Genomic DNA, 22,917 nt, shown 5'->3' on the forward strand with positions numbered 1-22,917 from the left:
ATTATCCTGAAGTCCTCTGTAAATACATGTTGCAAATTTTATTACCTGCTTTTTGCCAGTATAATTTATATAGCTTTCTATACTAGTGTTAGTAGTTAATATATTTTTTCTTACTTGCTCTGCAATGGAGACGTATTTCTTTCCTGATGAATACAGTGATTCAGACTAAAGCACATAGTCAATAAACATGTCGTACAGTAAATACAATGAAATGATCAAACAGCAAAAGTGAAAACAGAACAAAAATATTCCCCAGAAGCCCTCGCCCAACCTAAAAATGAGCAAATCTCAGATCATTTTCCCTCCATTTCCTAAATAATAACAATAATAACACAGAAAGTAGCGTATTCTTTTACAGGCTAAAAAAGGTCTGATTCTGGAAATGGCTGGTCAGCTGTCACTGAGCAGTACTTCCTAATGCTATCAAAATACACTGCTAAAAGGGATAAAACCCCAAACCCTAAAAGGCTGTAAGAGTTATTGAAGGGAGATCTGCATTCTTTCTGTTAAATTTAATTAGGGATTTAGAGTATGTTTATCCAGGTTTTACCCATTAAAACTTTGGTAATTTTGAAAAGAAGCTTTCCATGTAGGAAAGGCACTTATGTTTAAGTCATTAAGGGGTGTGTGTATGTATGTATTTTGCCCTATTGTTTCCCAGCATTTTCACTGAACCTACTACATAAATAAGCGACTGTGTAAGCTCACAGTATCTAGTTACAGTTTATGTGTAACATGTGTTTTAAATAATTCTATCATGCTGCTTCTGCTGTCGTAAAAGTAAAATCAGGATGTTGTCATGCTACTCAGGAAAAACTAGGGGCCCTAGGGGCACTGTATTACAGATTCGTGGAGTTAGTTCACATTGTTTCATGTAGCAATTAATTACAATTTAAGCATAAAACCTGTTAACAAAAACTTGCCTTTTAATTACAAAAACGTAACGGAAAGCTCAGGTTAGTGTGGGTCATTGTTCGCTAAGTCTTTGAGCCATAAGTTAGTCTGTGGGGTTGGTGGGGCTTTGTGGGTTTGGGTTTGTTTTTTTCCTTCTTTTTTGTTCACAAGGGCCCTTATTTTTCTGTTAGGGTTAGCACAGTCCCATGGCAATAGCAGCTCTTGCGGAGTGCCAGCTGGGGCTCCTTGCAGCATCTCCTACTGGTTTATTTCTGATACAGCTTTGGCACCAGCATCGGCTGAAACCACACTGTTCTTAGGACATTTCATTGAAGTCAAGCTGTTATAACACCTGGTGTCAGCATGTAGAAGAAGGGAAAAAGGAAGCAAAAATCATGGGTGTGGAGAAATTAGGTGGCCATCATTGCACTGAGCATTGTGTCTGCTTCTTGCTTTGTTTCTGCTGCACTTGCAGCAGAAGGGAAGCTCAATGTGGTTATCAATGTCTCTGCAATGTACTACAAATCCTTATATTTCTGTATCTGTTGTTTAATTCTTAATCATTTGTAATAAAATATTCAGCTATCTAGCCATGGAATAATACTTAGCTGATCTGGTTTCCTACAGCCAACAACTAAGCCAACAGAAAACCTCCTCATATGCAGATATTACAGTTGCATTACTCACTGAATTTTTTAATAGATTGTTCTATTTGTTGCATTGTTCCTGTTAATACAACCAATAATATATTGGTTTTTAATCCAGCTTGTAGGAAACTATTTGATAAACAAATGTGTTATCTCAGAAAATGAGCATCATTTTTAATAGCTTGGGAAACTGCTGTGTTCTGAAAAGCTTTTATCAAAACTTTAATAGGCACAGACCTGTTAAGGAAACAGATATAAGGCAGGGAAAGAAAAGGCTCCTGTGGAGGCTTGGTTTGATTAAAATGTTTTGGTAAAGAATCCTTAATTATTTTAAAGAAAGCCACTGTGGGGTCTTTTCTCCTGTGCCGATAACAAACTGGGAAGTTTTCATGTTGCATTCAGATATGTGATGTGAAATGAATTAGTTATTAGCTATATCTCCTTGGGGCATATGCACTATAAATAGCTTTTCCAAGGCTATGGCTTTATTCTGCTCTGCACTGTATTGTCAAATTGCAGACCAGAGTAAAAGGGTCTCCCATCAGTTGCACTCTGAAGTGATGCATATTATACAGATTTGGCTTTTCTAGACCAAGGTTTATGTTTATGGTACACAAGCAAATGGAGGACTCCTTGGTTCACCAATCCCTAATTTTTCAGGGTCTCAGGAAGAACAAAAACCTTTTGTTTCTATCACCTGTGATTGTTGTCAACAACAGCAAGAAGGGGGAATCTAGGTTGAATTATTGAACAAGGCCTATAATGCTACAATTAAGTGTGGAAAAAGGCATTTTAGTTAGGGCTGTGAACAAACCTTACTGCAGCGCCACACATCAGCTGTATTAGCTTTGTTTTGTCACAATAACAAATAAAAGAGAACTGGGGTTGTAAGTTAGTTTAAAGCTTTGGACTTTAACAAGGAGTCTGATCATGAGCCAAAAAGACCGTGGTGTTTTCTGTGGTACCTGAACTCTGGCATGTTGCTCATTTAGAGTTTTGTATTGTAAGAAGAGAGGCTGCTGTCCTAGCTGGTAACACCTACCCTGCCTTTAAACGAACAAGCCCAGTGTGCTGCCCAGGATAGCTGCAGAGAGATTTCCTTCATTTGCAGTTACCAGAACGTGAGGGTGTTAATATTGCCATGAGCTTAATTCTCTATCTGTCCAGTTCAGAATGCTTATAGATCCTTGATAATACCCTGTGTGTTACTCTTTCACCACTCCAGACAAGGCATGAACTTCAGACTCTTGAGGAAGCGATCACCCTAAGGAATCCAAATCTTCATGTTGATGTCTGTAAAAGCTATAGCTACTTTCTCAATACTGAAAACAGCATTTAGAACAAGAATGCTTATCATTTTGATAATTTCCTTGATATTTTTTTTTAGGTCTTCCAGAACCCTTTATGGCTGTGATAGTGTATAGACTACAGCACTGAAGGATGCTGTGGCAAACTCTGCCATGGCAGCCTGGCTTCTCATACTGCCCTTCAGGAGTTGTGAGTGTCTGGTGAAGAGTCTCTGGTGAAGGTAGCAGCAGCCTTGCCTTTGCAGTTAGCAGCCACCTTCACGCAGCGTAAAGTGTGGCAAGGAGGGTTAGTGAGGATGGGAGAGTGCAAGAAGACATCCCCAGAAGATCAGTTTCTGTCCTGTGGCTTCCAGGATTGCAAAGACTTGGATGATGTATCGCTTTTCGGTCCTTTTTGGTGCAGACACAGTTAATGAGTCTATTAATTGTCTACATCTTGGAGAACAGGAATGCCTGTTCTTAAATTACCACATGGCTGTAGAAGTTTCTAAACAAAATTGGTTCTGCTGTTTTGACACACCAGATCCCCAAGTACATACGTATCCAAGTCAGAAGTGCCTTGGCTTAAAAGCCACCCAATGTTGACTTAATTCTGGTTCAAGTGGACTCAACCTATGAATCTGTGGGGGGTCCTGAGCTCTAGATGTGTTCAGATTCTTAGTGAATTTCCTGAGCTTGTGCTGAGCTCTATGTGGAGCTGCCTTATGAGTGTCTGGGTTCTTCAGTAATGCTGTAGAAGAGGGAGTGGGGAATGGGAGGAGGAGAGGGAGCCCTTTTCTGTGGACTACCTGTATTGAGGCAACTTGGGAACTGGAAACTCTATTTTCAGGCTTAGGCCAGGGGAGTTTGAAGGCACTGGTTCTGCTTTCTACCAGGTGAGAGGCAAAACTGGATTGGTACCTTTGGCATCCCTGCATTAATTGAGCCACCACCCTGGGTGGTGATAGGCAATCTGCCGATAGTATCTGTGGTTTCACCACAGCAGGCTCTGATTGTAACCTGTACCAAATGCTCTTCCAGCCTTTCAGCACCAATTGCACTAACATTCATCCTGCTCTGTGTCCCTGGCCCCACTGGAGTATGGCACTTTGTGGCCATACTCCAGTTTCTTGAAGTCCAAATTGCTGCCAGACAGCCAGGACACAAGAGCTGAGATTTGGGGAGAAAATAACAAAGGTGAATGCTGGCCCTTGAGTAGTTAGCGGCAGCGTGGGGAGGTAAGCACGTGTGCCCAGCTATGCCTCTTGTTACATCAGTGAGCAAAATGCTTGTTCTTTTCGTTGCTGCAATAAAATGGCAGAAGGCAAAACCCCTTATTGCTTTATAGTGGCTGCAAATTTTCTACTGGGGTGAAAAATAGTAAGTACAGGTTTAAAATGTATTAAATTTTCCATGTATTATCACATTTTAAGTTGCTTGAGTGATCTTGCATGCTGCCTTGGAGGGATATATCATAAATACAATTATTATTATCCTTTATGCCAAAATGACATTGACATTGGTGGAGGTTCTCATGCAAACTGAATAGCATAGCTCTTGTGAAGGGAAAGGACAGATTTGGTACCTCCTGTTTAAGTTGTCAAGGTTGACTGAATTCTCAGTTAATTTAAAATCCTGCTTTATGGCCTCTGTTACGCAGGTTTCTGCCTCCTCCTTGAAATCTCTCTCTTGGAGTGACAGAATGTAACCATAAATGTTGCTTTTTTGTTCATTTTTTTTTCTGCTTTGTTGTATGTGGTTTTGGTTTTGTTCCTTTTAAAGTAACAATCCGCGTTGCTTCACAGGCTTCCAGGGAGGTCTTTCTACTTCTTTTTGCTTGTAATGTAAGTCTTTAGCGCTGGGTGAAAAAAAAGATGATTCAATTTTAAAGTGCGAACGGACTCCTTATTTTCTGGGACTTGGCAAACTTTCATCCCTCAGCCAGTTTTTATCCTGTCCACTGGTTCTCCTTCTCTGCATCAGGCTTGTTGACTTCTGCAGATTACTTTTTATGAGAGATACTGTTAAAATGGCTTTGAAGACTCATCGAAATTCTCTCTGCAGCTTTCAATCGTTCTTTGCTGTTGTGAAGAATTTACTGATATTTCTCCAATGCAGCCTGTATTCTGTAAATCAGTGCTGACTCTTTTTCTAATTTGTGCATTAAGTATTTGCCACTTGATTTTTTTAATGAATTAAAATATTAAGAATTTTATGTAGGCTTTCATCGTGGGGGAAGGGAAGCAGAGAAAGGGTGTCAGTCTTGCTTTGTTGTTCACACAGATACTGAATCTTAGTCCTTACAGGGGCAGCAGGTTTTGCTGCCTTTCATTGAAGGAAACTGTGAAATGAGGCTTTGCTGTTCACCTGCTTCTTCAGTTTGTTCCCACCAGAAGACGGGAGTAGACAGAGCCTCCCTTTGCATTTCTATCTGGGCTTGACTGCTAGAGTCTGAGCATATTTTGAGTATAAAATGAGGATTTTATATAGGAGGAAGCATGAAATGAGTGGGTTTTTTGGTGCATGTTTCACCCTTTGAAGTCAGCAGGAAAACACGATTTGTTTGCAGTGCCCCAGTGTTTTGCTGTAAATGACTAGAGCAGCAAATTCGTGTAATTCAGGCTCTAAAGCTGATCAAAAGTGCAGGAGTGGAAAGTGTAGCACAGTGGTACTGGAAAAGAAGATGCTGGCTAATGGGAGGCCTGGGGAGGAGGTGTGAATGGCTTACTCAGTCCTGAACTTGTGAAAGCTTAACAGCTATGGTCTGCAAGATGATGGTTTTTACATTTAAGGCAATAATGATGCTGTCCTTTCCATTTTTAAGAATTGATGCCAGTGATAGAGTTTTCTGTATTTATATATTTGTATTGTGTAAAGCTGTGCCTGCAAACCTGTTAGCCATCTATTTTGTTCCTTAAAACGATATATTTAATATCGAAAAGTCTTCCACAGCCTAGTATTTTAATGTTTATTTCTCTTCTAGTGAAATCTTAAACAGTTTTTATTGTTGTGAATTAATTTATTCTGATTTGTTGCAATTTCATTTCAAGGGACTAAGTCCTGTGTTTGGGAGAGCTGTTTTAGGGCCAAATTCACCATATGAGTTTTTATCATCTGAGAACCTCATAATTGGCTTGTGGTTAACTTCTGAGCTGCCAAACCGAACCTCTGCTACTCTTGTAACGTAGCTTGAAAGCACTGTAGTTTATTTAAGGTTTTTCCAACAATTATGATTGGTAGGTAGTGCGTGTGTAGGTATGAAGGTTAATTAAATCAAGAGGTGAAGTTTGTAGAACAGGGAATGCTTCATTAAGCCCTGTGTGAAGTAACATGTACAATCTGTTCACAATACCCCAAGTGCCATTCACTGAGACAGTTTAATTACAGCTTACACACAGTTTCATTAGTTTGTGTTTCTTCTACTGTGGTTGACATGTATGTTGTCTTCACTGAAACCCTGGAATAGAGGAGGGACTGCTCGCTGGTGGGCATCTGAGCATACTGACATTCAGCAAATCATTTTTCCTTTGGGTTTTCAAATGTCTTATCCCAGCTGTAATTAAGCTTGTAATTCATCAACTGACACTTCTTTTTTTTTTCCCCTCAAATTCCAGATCTAGCTGAAGACTTGTGAAATGGCTCTTCTTGTACACTTGTTTTGCTTTTGCTTTAAACAGATGGGAAACAATAATTATCTTTCCCCACTGCTACTAGTTCATGTTCTGTTTGTATTGTTTTTTCACTTCACATTTATTCTTTTTTATTTCAAACTGGGATATTATGACAACCTAAAGATGCAATCTTTAAGAGACTCTTTAATGTGCATGGTGTTTAGGCAACTATAAAATCTAGGTGGCTGTGAAGATACTGGGGCTTCAGTGGAAATTTAACTGTATAGATTCCCAAGAGTTTCTTTTAATAAGAAGTGCTACCAAGAACTGTGAATGCACTTAAATAGACTGAAGTGTTATCACCAGTCCAGGCAAATTTGCACCTCTGTTGGTATGCATTTAGATGATTCCCAGGGAAAGACTGTTAAGGCTTCAGTTATGATCTCTGCAAGTCAGAGACTAGATGCATAAAAATCCTGGAGAGTCATATGAACACACTTAATATTACCCTTGTGATAAGTCCCATGGGCCTATTCAGGTGAGAGAAATTAAAGATGAGGAAGCACTTGAAGGCACAGGTCTGTAGACAGAAGAGCAATATTAATGAGGGTAATAAAGAGACTAGTGAGGAGGAATGAATGCTGAGCTTTATTGAAAATCTTATCACTACATTTTTCTCTTTTATATTAAAACCCTCCTGCATAAATGTTCTTATGCAAAGTTGCTAGACTGATGCAAGAAAAGAATACAGCTGGGAACAGAGGTAGCAGTAAAACTGACCTTCCATTGTCCTTCTTATGTTCTCTTAATATCTTTAAAAGGTTTATTTTTAGAACTCCTACATTAAGAGTATACATGTTACATCCCTGCTATGTGGTATCCCAGCTCTGCTAAACAACAGCATGTGCCAGAGCAGTGGTGATCTTCTGTCATCAGTCCTCTGGCTATAGTCTGAAAATACTGAAAACTTAAGGACTGCTCCAGAATTGTTTTACCCTTTGTTACATATTGTAACAAAGGTATTGATATCTAATTAAGTAATAGTAGAATATTTCACAGAAATTGCCTGCCTAAATTTGCTAATGCCACGGATGACAATATCTTGTTTTGAGATGATGTCCTAAGTTCATATCTGTGTTCTTTACGGTTTTCAGTAGATTACATGTTTCTCCTGCTGATTTTAAGGAGTTCTAGCATTATTTAATGCATTTTAAGTAAGACCATTCTATGGGAAAAGTTAGCAATAAAACCCGTGTGAAATACATGGACTTAAGTTAGCTCTCAGTAGTGTATGAATTATTGCCCGCACCTAGGCTGATGTAACTTCAGAAACCATTGTCTGCTAAACCCACCCTAAATCATCTGATGGTGTTTCAGGAGTAGAATGTTTTGGGTCAGAACTTCCAACCTTTGTGCATATATTGAAGAACTTCAGGAAAGCAGGTGAGCGAATAAGGGAACTAAAATGTCATCCATCTGCACCATATAAGTCCAGGAATGGGTGTCAGTTCTGCTGCAAAGCACAGGCTGCAAGGCAGGCATGCTGAGGAGTATAAACTAGCATGACAGCTCTGGTTTTAGGCATGGTATTTTGTGAATTTATCCAATGGGAGACTGTTGACTATTGGCTTTAGGATGACACATAGGAGATTTTTAAATACATATATATGTATTAATATTCGGCCTTTGAAGTGAAGGACTATATTGAATTGAAGCTGTCATTTATTTGGGTGAGTACAGCATATGTCATGACCAAGAGCAGTTAGTTCTGTCTGCTCAAAATAAAAAGCCTTTTGTTATTTATTCACTTCAGTGCCACAGGAGCGTATGGTGCCTTATAGGTGATTAAAACGAACATGCCACCAGAATCTTATAGCTTAGACAGTGCACAGCAAGAGGTGACAAAAAAAAAAAAGCAGATAAGTACAGGAAGCATGAGGGTTACAGTGGCAAAAGCTTATGAAAATGCTTTCATATACCAATAAAAGCTTTCAGTTATGCCTCACATATGTTTCCTCACTGCATGTTGCCTGTGTCTCTTGCTGGTTATTTGATTTTTTGTTTTGTTAACATATTCTGCTCTAGACTTTGGTCCTGATAATGTTTCCCTTGAAGCTCCTGGAAGGAACTCCTAGTGATTTAAACAGTGTTGGATCAATCTCAGTAAGCAGGCTGTTGGGATGTGGTAATGAAGAAGCTCACACTTCAAACTTCTTTCAAAATGAAGTGTTTTATTAGAATGAATAATGAAGCACCCTTAATTCTTGTTGTTCATGTAGTAAGTGTAATATTATGTACAAAAATAATACATGCTTTGTCATGACTCCCAAATGCAAAGTGGAAAGGTTTTCTGGTTTTCCCCTCTTAGCATCCCATTTACCTCTAATTGTGTATCATATGTCCAGAAAAATGTTTTCTGTAACGTTGAGGTGAGTGTTGTGAGGATATGGAATTTTTGTTTTGTTTTTAATATATCTTTCTGTCCCAGTTAGTAAGTTTTCTCATAACTACTGCTAGCTGTAAGTGCATAACCGTGTACATCTTGCTTAAATCCTATTGATCTCCTTGTCTCAGTGATATTTTGTAGTAGATTCCTAAATGCTTAGTGTAGAATATCATTAGCTTCAAGTATATATTTTTCTCATTTAGTGAGGTTTTCCTTGTCCTTTGTATCGTAACAAAATTTCAAATGATTACATTTGCACAGTTGTGGCTTTATCACGTCTTTACTGTTGTGCCTCCAGTGTTACACCTCTTGCTTGTGTCCTGTCTATTCACTTTTATCCCTCTACTGTCTCTGCCATATCCTTTCCAGCAGTAATTTCCTCTGAGTTTACATATAAAGTTTCTGTATTCTAAAGGGATCCCACCAGCTTGATGTGAATTTAGATTTTTGTTAAAAATTGAAAAGCATTTAGACTAATGCTGCAGCTTGGCAGAGCACATTCTCAGATGCATAGGGCAAACAGGATCCATGGTCATTACAAGCTGTAAAATGTGGAGAGAGGAGCAGACTTCTTCGGTTTTTGTGTCTGAGTAGCAAATAGTAGAGTCTGCCTTGTAAAGTGTACTTGTGTTTACATGTGTTTGTGTCTCTTTAAGTGAAGGAGAACCACAAAAGTGGAAGAAAACTATTTCCCTTTTTATGGAGATGCCATTATTTTCTGTTATGTAGATTTGAGGGAGATATTTCTTAACTCTTCAGATGTATGTAGCTGTGCAGACAGACAGCTCATGACAGCTGCAAAAATATCTGACTCTTCAAAAGATTTTTTAAACCCCATTTGTTTGTGTCTTTTTTGCCCCATGTAGAGATCCTTCAAAAAACAGATCACTGCCAATTTTCCTGATGGTTTATACCTAAGAAGCACCAAACAGCACAAAAACATTCAGCGTATCAAATGGAAACAGATGTTTAATAAAATGTAATGCAATTTATTCACCTGTTTATGTGAGTGCTGCGCATGTTTGAAGGGTGTAACTATTTATTAAACAGCTTGCCCATGTGTTACCAAATAGTGGATTGAATTCTAGTAAGTCTGCTTAAGTAGCTCATGAATATGACATTTTGTCTATTTACACCTTTCCAACTGGGTTAGAATGTCACAAAGATATATTTTTTAATATAAGTACCTCAATTCTTTTTGACATTATTTTCTGTAGCTCATTTTAAATGCATATCTTTCTTTTATATTATCATCATGATGGTATTAATTTGGATGTGCAAATTAGGTCTTCATGTTGTTGTCATGTCAGCATCTGGATTCAAGATGTGCTTTTTCATAAGCATCACATCCTATTGCGTTTCATCAGAGAGTCCCCCTTTCCTAATCTAATTATTCATAAGGAACCTCGGGGATTGTGCTAATGGGCATCTGAAGCTATAAAGAGTAATGAAAGTAGTTGTGTTACTGCTATGCAATTAAGTGTATATAGAATACCATTCATATAATTAAATTCAGAATTTTTAGCACTCTTTTCCTCCTTTATAGTACATTAATTATTTCTCTGAAGTTAAAAATAATACTAATGGAATAGAAGAGCTTTTTACAAGAGTTGTAGCATTTATAGTCACAAGTTGATTTTGGCTTTGATTTTTAAAGGCCTTCAGCAAAGAAGTGGCCAGTTCTATGCCATTATTTTAATGTATTTTTCATGTTTTATATTAAAAGGTGGAGGATGTTTCTGATTGAAGCAAAATTTGAACTTCTGGGAAACCAAGGGGGATGTGCTGTGTGTTTCTCATTTAATATTATGTCCATTGGTTTGATTGGGTGTAATACACATCCTGCTGCTGCTGGTAATGTGTATCGGTAGTCATTGCAATTTGTACGTTCAGCCTGACCTTTGGTCTGGGTTCAGTTTTCTGTCTTTGTTCATTTGGCCTAAGTGTTCTGATGAATGAAGATAAAGTATTTAGATCAACTAGTCAATATGCTTTCCGCTGATAATTTCATATTAATAAGTGCTGATGGTTAGTATCTTTAAGGTCTACTGACAATGTGATTGAAATCAATGGCAGTTTTGCCTCATTTAGTTCAATGGGAGCAAGAATGAGTCTTTAGCCAGCAGAAAATTATAAATACCAGTCTCTGTTCATGTGTCATTCAGTATGAGCAAGAGGTTTTATGGTGCTGTCAGGCTGAAAAAAATCCTTTCCTTTTTTTATAACAAAGCTGCATTTAGCTGAAGTAATCCCTAGGTAGCCTGTTAGAGGTGTTCTACCTTTGTTATTCCCAAATAATAGGGAATATGGCCTCTTGCTGATTCTACTTAAGTAAGTAGTTGCTAGTGCTTAAAATAGTTTCAGAGACTGCTGTGCTACTGAAATTCTGCTGCAGACATCCTGCATTAACCTAGTTATCTTGAATTTTTATGTGAAATTCAGGCTTTATTTTAATGCTGTGGAATAGACGATACATTTCTGTGTTGTGCAGTTCCTTTTTCCAGAACGCCATTGGCAGCCATGACGTTTCACAGAAATGAAGAGGCCAAGAAATCCATCTTTGGTTATAGACAACTGGTTGGGATCTCATCCTGTGTTCTGGACTGCCTTGACTGTAAAAATCCTGCTATTGTTTTAAAATTGCTCCTCTGCATAGTAGCCTATTACAAAACTGGGTGGTAATTTCATAACACAACCCTTCCTGGATATCCTCTTAGTTTCCCCCCAGGTACCTACCAGGAGAAATAAGAATGTTTGAATGAGAGTTTAATAGGGCCAGGTCCTGTCTGACCGAATGACAGAATGTTGGAGGGGGACTCACAGCTCCTCCAGTCACCACTATAAAACCAAAAGGAGATAAGGAAGAGGGGGAAAGTGCACAGAAACCCTACTCTCTTGGCTAGATTTCCAGGTTGCTTAGGACTTTAAAGGTTAAACCCAACACCTTAGATTCATACCTCTTTAATTACTAGAAGACAATGTTTAGAGCTTGAGAATAGCATGCTCTTGTCGCTACTCAGCAAGCATTGGCACTCTACATTAGTTCATGCTTTAAAATACTCTTAAAATGCAGCACTGTATTGGTAGGTCATTAACTCCCTTTAAAAGGCAAATAAGTTTTGCCTCCAAGAGAAAAAGTTATAGTCATCTTACTGTCTGTGCAAAATACTCGGGGTGCTTGGTCACATCAGTGATCTGCAAAGTCGGGTTAACACTGCCATTTTGTACTGCACTTAAAGATGCTGGTGCAATGACTGGCAAATTTCCTAGCCATTTTCTGCAGCTGATCACTGCTGTTCCCATTTGCTCTTGAATAAACCTCAGCATTACTTCCCCATCCCTTCTAAGCATATTCTCTAAGACAGGTCTGAAAAATCTCTAGATAAGAAAAAACCTTCAATCCATTCAAACAGCCTTTTTATTTGGTTGATGTTTATTTTTTCCTTTTACAGCGGTAAAGTTTCTATTTTATCTTTACATTTTTCTCTGTTAACTTATATTTTTTCACTTTAGTTTGGTTTCCTTTGATCACAGGGTAAAATCCTTAGTCCTCTGCACTAGTGTATCGAATAGGAACCAGCTGGCATAACATTCTTATTGGCTGTTGGTTGCTTCCTACCCTCCCTATTGCTTTTGTATAGTGTTTTTCTGTGTGAAGATAATGAAAATAATTGTTTAGAACAATTTAGAGCAATAAAAGATTGATTTTGAGTTCCTGCCTAGTGTGTGCATCTCTTTAATTATCCAAGTAATCCTGATCAATGAACCATATTTCTGAATATTCACCTAAAAGCTTAAAGAAAGCCTCTTCTTGAACCTTGCACGTGGTTAGTTGTTGCTTTCTTAGGCTCAACTTATAATAATATTCTTTTGTTCCTGCATTTCATATGCAAATTATTATTTTAATGAACCTTAAGTTTAATTTTGTGCAAATCAGATATGGGGGTGGCGGGGAGCTGCCTGTTTTCCATTGTCAAATCAGTTTCTGTCTTTCCTTTTAAAGCAAATTTCCACACACAAGTTCAAATCTCTCAGATAAAGAATATGCTCATTTTCAAAGATTATAATTGATTTTTGTCCCTGTTTTTAATACTTTGCACTGTAAATGACATCCCAGTGGAGAATAGTCATCATACAGATGTTTGAAAGCTCCTTCCTGCCGAGTATGGTAATTGAAGCCTATAAAGTGTCATCAGACTGCACGTTGATTCTAATTAGTACAAGGCAGTTCCTCTTAGCTTTTTATAGTTTTACTGGCCTCTTTCCTTCATTATTTTACCAGCTGGCTAGTAAATCTTGTTAGTTACTCAAAAAAACAGATGAAAACCCTGGGATTTTTCTGGGTGGTTTATAGTGGCTTGTTTTCCTTTGCCAAATATACAATTTTTTTTGTATGGTTTGATGCTGAATTTCTGAAGCTACTAGTGTACTTTTAGCTCAGACTGGCCAGGCACTATGACATCTTTTGAAAGGCTTTTAATCTCCCATCTTCAGGAGAAACATTAGAGCAACAACCATTTTTCTCCTCTTAATAGGGCCTTTATGATAATGACTCTCATATGTCTATTTTCTGAAAAAGGAACTTTTTTAGTGACTGCTTGATGGTTGGATTTTATAGCAGACGGTTTCCCAGGGTATTCTTGGAACAATCAACAGTGGGATGTAAGTGGGCAGATAAGAGTTTTTCTATTGAAAGGAGCTCAAAAAAATCTGTGCAAAATCACTGAGAAAAGAAGCTTTGTTGCCTGTTTCAGCTTCCATGTGTGAGTATACTTGGGTACAGGTTAAATTCTGAGGTCTTACTGGGGGTGGATTGTGCCTTCAGAAATGTACCTCCTTCTGATAGCCTAAAGTAGTGTCCTTGTATTTCCTCATGTCTTTCTGCAAGCTATTTTGCCTTAAATAATCTGGGAGCTCCCTCATAGAGAGACAGAGGTTGAAGAATTTGCAGGCCCTGGCTGCTTTCTTCAGGCCTGTTTTCTAAGCATGGAAGACTGAAATAAGAGCTTGCTCCCCCCAGAGTCTGAGGCAGGACCCATGATGATAATTTTGTTTTTTAAGGTGAAATTTGTATTTCTCCCTTACGTGTGGTGAACACCTTGTCTGAGTAATCAGGTAGCATATGCAACATTTCTCATGATTCATTGCTTACACAATTTTCTGTTGATTCCAATTGAAGGATGCTCCAGTTATGTGAAAGTCCACATTCTGCTTGGAAATTGAGCAGGTTGAAGAACACCTATGTGAGCAATAATTTGTTTGTATTCTAAGGCAGCAGACTAAGATTTAGCAGGTTGATTTGATCCTCTGAATGCCAGCATCGCAAGGAAGCAATTTTGTTTCTAGTCGTCTTTATTCTTTACTGTGAAGCAAAATGATAATGATATATCTGCCTTCCTTCATATCTAACTCTTAGTGTTTGGCAAGAAAACAATATGCAACAGCTATGATCTGGAGAAGGCCTGTAGTGTAAACAATTAAAGTAGAAAGGACCATTTCAGTTGGAATGGATTTACAGCAATCATCTAGTCCAACTGCCTGACCACTTTAGGGCTGACCAAAAGTTACAGCATGATATTAAGGGCATTGTCCAAGTGCCTCTTCAACACTGACAGGCTTGGGGTATTGACCACCTCTCTAGGAAGCCTGTTCCAGTGTTTGACCACCCTCTTGCTAAAGAAGTGCTTCCTGAAGTCCTGTCTGAATCTTCTCTGGCACAGCTTTGAACCATTCCCATGAGTCCTGTCACTGGATACCAGGGAGAAGAGGTCAGCACCTCCCTCTCCACTTCCCTCCTCAGGAAGCTGTAGAGAGCAAGGATGTTGCCACTCAGCCTCCTTTTCTCCAAACAAGACAGACTCAAGAGTCCTTAGCTGCTCCTTATAGGACATCACTTCCAGCCCTTTCACCACTCTTGCTGCCATCCTCTGGATGCATTCAAGTACCTGAACATCCTCCTTAAATTGTGGCACCCAGAACTGCACACAGTGCTCAAGGTGAGGCCACACAAATGCTGGATGCAGCAGGAAAACTACCGCTTTTGACTGTCTGGTTACACTGTGTCTGATGCACCCCAGGATGTGGTTTGTCCTCTTGGCTGTCAGAGCACACCGCTGACTCCTGTTGAGCCTACTGTCAACCAGCATCCCTAGATCCCTTTCTGCAGGGCTGCTCTCCAGCCACTCCTCTCCCAGCTGATATGTGTGCCTGGCATTGCTCCATCCTAGGTGCACAATTTGGCATTCTGACTTATTAAATTTCATCCCATTAATCATAGCCGAATGCTCTGTCTAGATCTCTCTGTAAGGCCAGTTACAGAACTCCTCTTTACTTTTCTCAGTGGAAAGTGTACTTAGTAGTTACAGTATACTTATACTTGAAGGAGGTGATCCTGCCCCTCTGCTCTGCTCTCGTGAGACGTCACCTGGAGTATTGTGTATAGTTCTGGTGTGCTCAACATAAAAAGGACATGGAACTGTTGGAACAAGTCCAGAGGAGGGCCACGAGGATGATCAGGGGACTGGAGCACCTCCTGTATGAAGACAGGCTGAGGAAGTTGGGGCTGTTCAGCCTGGAGAAGAGAAGGCTGCGTGGAGACTTCATAGCAGCCTTCCAGGATCTGAAGGGGGCCTATAGGGATGCTGGGGAGGGACTCTTCATTAGGGACTGTAGTGATAGGACAAGGGGTAACGGGTTAAAACTTAAACAGGGGAAGTTTAGATTGGATATAAGGAAGAAATTCTTTACTGTGAGGGTGGTGAGGCACTGGAATGGGTTGCCCAGAGAGGTTGTGAATGCTCCATCACTGGCAGTGTTCAAGGCCAGGTTGGACGAGGCCTTGGGTGACATGGTTTAGTGTGAGGTGTCTCTGCCCACGGTAGGGGGCTTGGAAGTGGATGATCATAAGGTCCTTTCCAACCCTAACTGTTCTATGATTATTATGATATTGCTTCACAATGGACCCTTCATTTAGTTCAAAGCATGTTTAGAAGCAAGATTCTTTCTCAAATAAATTAGCTGCTAATGTATAGGAGGCTACTAAACACAACACAGCATGTATTTGGTCTGAGTTGGTATTCCTAGCAAAGTACAGTGATGTGTTGCTTTCTGAAGTAAAAAGTTTATTTATTATTTTGCTAATAAATACCACATCACTTAGGGACAGCAGTGTGAAATAAAGATACTGTTGTAGAGAGCCAGCTTCTTCCAGGGTTAAGGAATGGGGCCAGGGTCTGCATTGATCCCCTTCCCTGCAGTGTGAGATCTGATGGCAAGTGCAAACCAGTGCAGGCCTGGGGAAGGTGATGACTCTCTACTCAACCAGCCTTTGGCAAATTTTCCAGCACGTACTCTGTGGTACCAGCTTACGTAAAACAACTCCTTTATCATGGTCCTTTGAACAACTAACCACTGTTTCTCTACTGTTTTGCCCTGGAGAAACCTGTCAACACCTTTTCTCCTCATTCTGTATTTAATAGATATGTCAACATTGCTTAATGGAGGATGGTGAAAAGGTATGTTTTGTAGTTAGCTCTGTGCGTGGCTGTGTGTCCTGACAGCAGCAATGTCTTGGGCACAGCATCCCACTAACATTATATTGCCTGCGATGCCAATTCACTAGCTTAGATATTCCTCTGCAGTGCTCTTCTGCAGTGCATAAATATACCCTCATGCAGAGAAAAATTTAGGAGCATCACAACTAAATATCCATATTTTTTAATTATAGTGGGATTAAAATAGACTTGAGGCTTCAGTTGGCCTCATGCCTCAGAACTGCTGTATTGCAGCAAAGGGTGCTCAGCTTTGAGAGCACCGCAGTGATTACTGCAGACTGAATTTTAACAACTGGCCATGAGCACAAGGCACAGCTTCAAGGATATTGGGGGTTTGAAAGCTTTGAAGTTCTGTCAAGGGCTTAGATGTCTAAATGTTATCTGTGTGGGCTGCAAATTAGGAGCTCTCAAACTACATGGCTCCAGGAGGCATGGCCCTGGGGAGGGTGCCTGCAGATTTTAGAACCATCACCATATGCTTTGAAGCCCCCCCTGATCTGGGGAGACTTCTTAGAAAATTCCTCTAGGTCTATCTGTGTAGGAGACAGAAATCTGATCTGCTGATGTTTGCTTTTCCAGACTATTTTGGTTTTAACTTTTCAGCTTTAGTGGTACGCTGGCAGAAGCTGTATTTTGCATTTAACCTTTTGATGAAGAAGGGATGATCATGCTAAGCGTTAAAACACGATAGACATGAATCTTTGAAGTCCATGATCCCCTGTTGTGAAAGCAGTGGGAACGGTCTGAGCTCCCACTTACAATATTGTGTTATTAGACTGGAAAGAACTTTGAGGGCTGTTTTACGTAACTGCTGGGTTACCTGCATGCTGCTGCATTCCTGAGTAGGAAATACATCTGAATCTGCCTGACCATCAAGCAGTTGCTGGTTTAGACATTGTCCATGGCATTTCTAATATATGCTGATCTAGTCCTGTTATGTAATTGGTGTCCTTTGGGAATGTCACAAAACAGGCATGTTTATTTCCTGAGGCTATTAGCAGTGTTTGAGCTTTCTTTATCAGACACAGACTGGGAAAAGGTGCATTGATTTTCAGCGTCTTCTGTTCTTGAAGTAATATTTCTCTCTTAAAATTAATAATTGTAGATATATGATGCATTTAAATTTGAGGACAAATTTACCATTGGGTTTTGCACACTCCAGCTATGTAGAATTCAAATCTTTCAAGGCCGGGAGTTCCTGACATGGTAGGGTGATTTAGCATGCTCTTCATTTTAAGCACATGAGTAATCCCATCTTTCCTCACATATATTTAGTTGAATACATATGAAGAATTTGGCCTTTTGTGAAAGGACTCTTTTGAGCTTTTAGACCAATATTAGTTGTGTAAGTCACCACTAAATTTTTGTATTATGTTATTTCCAGACATAGGAAACCTTAAAGCAGTAGGGTTGATATTGAAGCTGATATAGAACAGTTATGCTGTTCATTTGTAGATCAGTTTAGGAGCAACCTTGGTGTTATGTCAGTAGCAGCAACCCACGTTAACAGTAAAAAAAAGTCTGATTTGTTTTGGATCATTACATAAACTTGCTGAAGAGACCCTGATACAAGCAAGAACTGAGTGCATGATCTTTGAGCTTAGCTTTAGTTTACACAGTTAAGCCAGCAATACTACCTGGATAATGCTGAGAGGTCACAATCACTCCTTTCAAAGGATGCTTAGAATAGATCTAATATATTATGATGTGCGTGATCTTCATCAAAGAAGTATTAGGCACTCCCAGAAGTCCCACATTTATATGATCCTGTGACAGACCTAGAGGCAAATTCAGAGTTGTCAGCTGAGTTGCTTTGGAGCCTGCCAAGCAAACAGATGCTAATGTTAGATGAGTGTCTACGCAGCTTGGCACTGAGCTCCCATGACAGCAAACAAGCCCTGTGTGTGACCTTAGCTTGCTGGTCCACTGCTGGGAGTCTCAGAGGCGATGTCCAGTGATGTGCAAGTTAGAGCTCTATGTTGCTCACAGTATTTGGATATAGTTTATTCATGTATCCTGTAGTCAAAATGCCTGATGAGTAGATTTAAGCACTGCCATCTTGTGCATTAAGCACTGCCCATTTGTGCATTAAGACTGAGAAAAGTAAATCTGGTTTTCCTTCTGCTGGTTCTACAGACTCCAGAGCCCTTTGTACTCTGGAAAACACCAACCTCTGCCAGTTATAGCAGAAAACTCTACTATAATTTGGCATAGCACAGTGTGTTACTGGTCTGCATGCACCACCGATTCCTATGAATCGCAGTCTCTAAGTATATCTGCCTGAGTAAACGGAACGTGTGGGAGCGCTGCAACCAGCTGGCATGGAGGGGTCTGTGTTGCCTATGAGGGTGGCATTCCACTGCTTCCAAAGCATCATGGCTGTGTGCGTGTTACCTTTTGGGGAGTGTCCCTGGCTTGTGATAAAACTCTGAGCCATGCCAGAGAGGTGTTTGAGGGAGAGCACTTTATCACAGCCAAAAGCCTGTCAAAGGTCCACTCACAGTAGTTTAACAGCATGAATCATTGCACTGCAAAGCCCCAAAATGTCCTGGAGGTCTCCATCATTTACTAGCACAGATGTGGCTGTTGTCTCTGCTTTCTTGTCCTCACTCTGCATATAAAGGCTCTGGCTGTAGTCCACCTCCTAGCTCCAGCCCTTCATGATGTTTGTTTAAGATTACATCCCCCAGCTTCACCCAAAAGCTTGCTCACTGGGGCTTTTCCTTCCTTGGTGAACGCCACTGTGAGGCTTTGTTTGTTAGAGCTCCATCAGTATATTCATTTAGCAACACGCATACTCATTTGAACTGAATACAGGGACATTTAAGTCTCTAGACAAGTGATTAAGAGCTTTATTAAATAGAAATGTTTTGCTGAGCTCCAGCGTGGGTTATCTGTCCCTCAGTATGTGTATAATCAAAACTGCTTCTCTGATCTTGGATAAAAACTCTAGAGGATCTGTTTCATTTTTTTCTTCCTTTGTGTAAAATGGGAATGCTAACATTTCCTTACCGACTTCCTTGGGTTGCTGGGGGGTTTAATGCTGCCTGGAAAGTGCTTTGAACATGAGAACTGCTGTGACGGAATTACTGAGAGCTTTGCTTCTGGAATTTAATTGCTCGGTTAAGGGGGGGAAAGTAGTTCAGTACCAGCTGGCAGTGAAATTCTATTGAAGTTTGTATGTAATACATGGGAAATAATTCTCAATCTGGTTATTCAGGATTGTATTTTAAATTTTGGATGATTTTTCATTACTCTTTGATACATTTTAAATTAATAATTTTCGTTGAAAAATGTTAATATGGGTGAGATTTCTTTTGTTCTTATTTTATAACAGGCTCTTAGCAAAACTTGATGTGTGCTTATTGTAGATCATTGCAGTTATTATGCACAAGCATAATCACTTCTGACAGTGAAAGTGAAATGAGTATATTTTAATAAGCTGTGCACTTTCCATTTTTGGCATTTATGTGCTCCAAAAGGAGGGTGAGGTTCAAGGTCTCGCCGTGCTCTCAATAAAACCCGGTTGCCTAGCATTTTTAACACTTGGCAGCACCATTCCTAATCTGTCTTTTGCTGGCAGCCAGGCTGTGCTGCTCCTCGGTGGGAGGGAACATGGAGCTGAGCAGAAGCTCCCAGCTCAGGCAGGCTTCCTTCTGTGAGTACCAGTTTAAACCCAGCTCTGGAAATTGTAAATACATAATTTGATGCCCATGGCGATGTTTTCCTTTTTGCCCCTCAGTGTTGGTTGGTAACAGGAGTGGACTGGCACATTTCCTAATTGCACTAATGTTTAGGAAGTGGAATGTTTCAAGCCCATTGCTGAAACATCATTTTAGATGACTGTAATCTGACAGCAGACTCAGAAAGAAAGGAAGGAAGGAAGAAAGATCCAGCTGCATTTTTTTCCTCAGGAATCTCAGAAGAATCAATTACTAGCATGTGTTACACAGTATAAGCTGTGAAGGAGCTTTTAGGGGCTGTGAAGTTTATAAGCTTTCTGTTCATCTCTTTATGCTAGAACAAAGATTGATCTGCAGTGTTTTCTTAGTTTTAAGTGTTGCTTGTAAGAATAACTATGAGCAGTGTTACCAACGTCTTAGACTTACTGAAGGTGAAAGGCTTTCTCATGAGTTTTCCAATTTATCCAGGTTGAACAGGATGGAGGGGTTAGTGATTCCTCGGCTTAGCAGCTTTGGACATCCTGGGTAACTGAGGTACTTGCTGGAAGTGGGGCTTGAGTCAGCCCCTGTGGTGCCTGTTAGTACACGGGAGGACCGCCAGTCTCACAGCACTGAGAGATGCAGTTTGCAGGTGATGCAGTTTGACTATTTGGGAGCCCCTAAATAGGTATTAAAAAGGATTTTAGCAAGCTTTCTATCAGTCCACTGAGTATTTCAGATGATGAAGGCAGAAAGCAGTGCACTTGATGACATCAGCCAGGAGAATAATGTTAATTAGGCATTCTGCAAAACTAAGGACTGAAGCTTTGTAACTTCTGACTGATAGAAGCAGGTCACCTTGAACATGAAAAAACCTGAAGTGCATGTAAATTGTAGCCAAAATTTTGAGAAATGTGTCCTAATTTTCAGCTCCACCACATCTCACAAATGTTCCTTGACCTTCTTTACTAATGAAGCGGTGGGAAACGTTCCATTTAACTGAGTGGGTAGGAGGTCAAGACTCTTTGGCCTCTTTTCCTGGTGGCCTTGTACTGTGCAGGAGGGAGATGGGGGCCAGAACCTTTGAGCTTTTAAATTAGGAAGAAGTGGGATGGGGGTTGGAAAAGAGGGGGAGAGAGAGGAATCACTTTATGGCAAGCTGAATCTCAGTGACTGGTATTCAGTATGAAGTGTTGTTTTTAGCACAGAACCCAGATAATCTATTTTACATATTTGTCCTGTAGGCAGAAAATTATTTTCACACTGACTGTGCTCCAATAGTTGGGTGTCATTTCCTGATTTTCTAATTTGAGAAATAGAGCTAGAAATTAGCATGTGATTAAAAAGCTGTTGGAAAAATTTCCTAAGCTCTTAAAATAAATGCATGCAAAAAATGTTGGAGGAAAAACCCCAGCTCTACTAAAGCGTGAAGACAGAAACAGTGAGTGATAGTGGTCATAGGTGCTCATAGAAGGGGTGCAAATTTTGGCTTTGGTTTTTAGATTCTCTTTCAAGTAAATTCTCTCTGAGTGAGCACTTGAACCTACATTCAAATATTCTGAATGGGAAGGTGCTTTCCTTGTCCCTGAGGACATAGGGATGCATGGACCTGTGAAACATGGTGTTGGCCTCCTGATGCTGATGCAGGCCACTGAGGTATGTACATGTGGCATTTCTAAACCCTGAAATTTGGAGATTTAAGATGGAAAAAGGGAAAGATTTGCCCAGTGCTTGCCAGGATTTTATTATTTTATTTTTCTTTACTATTATTTACTACCATCCCCAGCTGAAGTGTTCTTGTTTCAAGTAGCCTTTCAAGAGCTTTTCAGCATTTGACCCTGTGGTTTTGGATTTCACATCGGGAAGCGATTGTTATACTCAATAAGAAATGTTGTATTTAGCCTCCTTGTTCTTCCCTGACGGTATTAAATGGGGCTGTTTGGATTTTGCTTCCAGTATATTTGTCCTTGCTAGCAGTGACACCAGGCACAGGGTCAATTAGGAAAACAGCTACATGAAGTGCAGTGGACGCACATCTCTGGATTTCATGCTGTTATTGATCGATCACCTTGTTTCACTGATTGCTGAAGCACTTACACTATTAGCATCTATATCCAAAGTTTACTTTGGCCAAAATCAGATTCCTGTTGTGTTTTGCCCTGCCATACATCTAATGAGGAGCAAACACAGCATTTTGCAGCACAAACTCCATCAGGTTTTAAAGTAACAATAAATGAGGAAAAAAGCATAGTCAAAGATCTGCCAGGGGCACAAGGGCAGGTAGATCCTTCATTTCAGACTACTTCCTCATCTTCTGCTGTGGCTTTTCCTTGTGCTTTTCCATGCTTTATTAAGCTCTCGTGTGCGCATATACTCCTCATGTACACTCTTTTGCACCCTTTCTGATGCTCTTGCTCTTCTTAACATGTTCACATGCCCTCTCTTTCTCTCTCCCTCTCATGTCTACTTGCATTCTCATTTTCTCTCATCTGTCCTTCCTATATAGCTACCCAGCTGTGATGGGTTATTTTGGTGACTTGGAGAGGTGATCAGGTAGTTTGTGTATAAGTCAGCAAAATGTCTTGTCTGCCAGTAGAGTGGAGTTGGCTTTCTGATGCATTGGCTTTCAGTGTTAAGTTTCTGACCCAGCCAAGGTGGACAGGGTGGTGTGTGAGATTTTGTGTTGTGGTTGCTTGAATTTTGAAGGGTGGTTTCTAGTGTCCTGCAATCCCTGGATCCAGCATGGTGAATAGGACTGTTGTGAACCAGTTACAGAGTCTGTTGCGTCAAGTAGGGGTTTTTTTCTGTTGTTAAAGAG

The 22,917-nt window shown here is 40.0% G+C and overlaps 1 protein-coding gene across 7 annotated transcripts in view; it reads left to right on the top strand.

Annotated features, from left to right (window-relative positions):
• Nucleotides 1-22,917, top strand: part of PPP2R2C (protein phosphatase 2 regulatory subunit Bgamma) — a 203,425-nt gene that overhangs the window by 116,950 nt on the left and 63,558 nt on the right. Inside the window, exon 1 of one of the 7 annotated variants that reach the window (XM_057426570.1) lies at nt 20,038-20,095. The exons of the other annotated variants lie outside the window; for them this stretch is intronic. Coding sequence (XP_057282553.1) covers nt 20,053-20,095 — 43 coding nt within the window. The 5' untranslated portion in view covers nt 20,038-20,052. Of the gene's footprint in view, nt 1-20,037; nt 20,096-22,917 lie in introns of those variants that run through there. 7 annotated transcript variants of the gene reach the window in all.

The sequence above is a fragment of the Pezoporus wallicus genome, unplaced genomic scaffold, assembly GCF_028554395.1.
Source record: "Pezoporus wallicus isolate ANWC-B61680 ecotype Strahan unplaced genomic scaffold, APGP_CSIRO_Pwel_v1 scaffold_13239, whole genome shotgun sequence".
NCBI lineage: Eukaryota > Metazoa > Chordata > Aves > Psittaciformes > Psittacidae > Pezoporus > Pezoporus wallicus.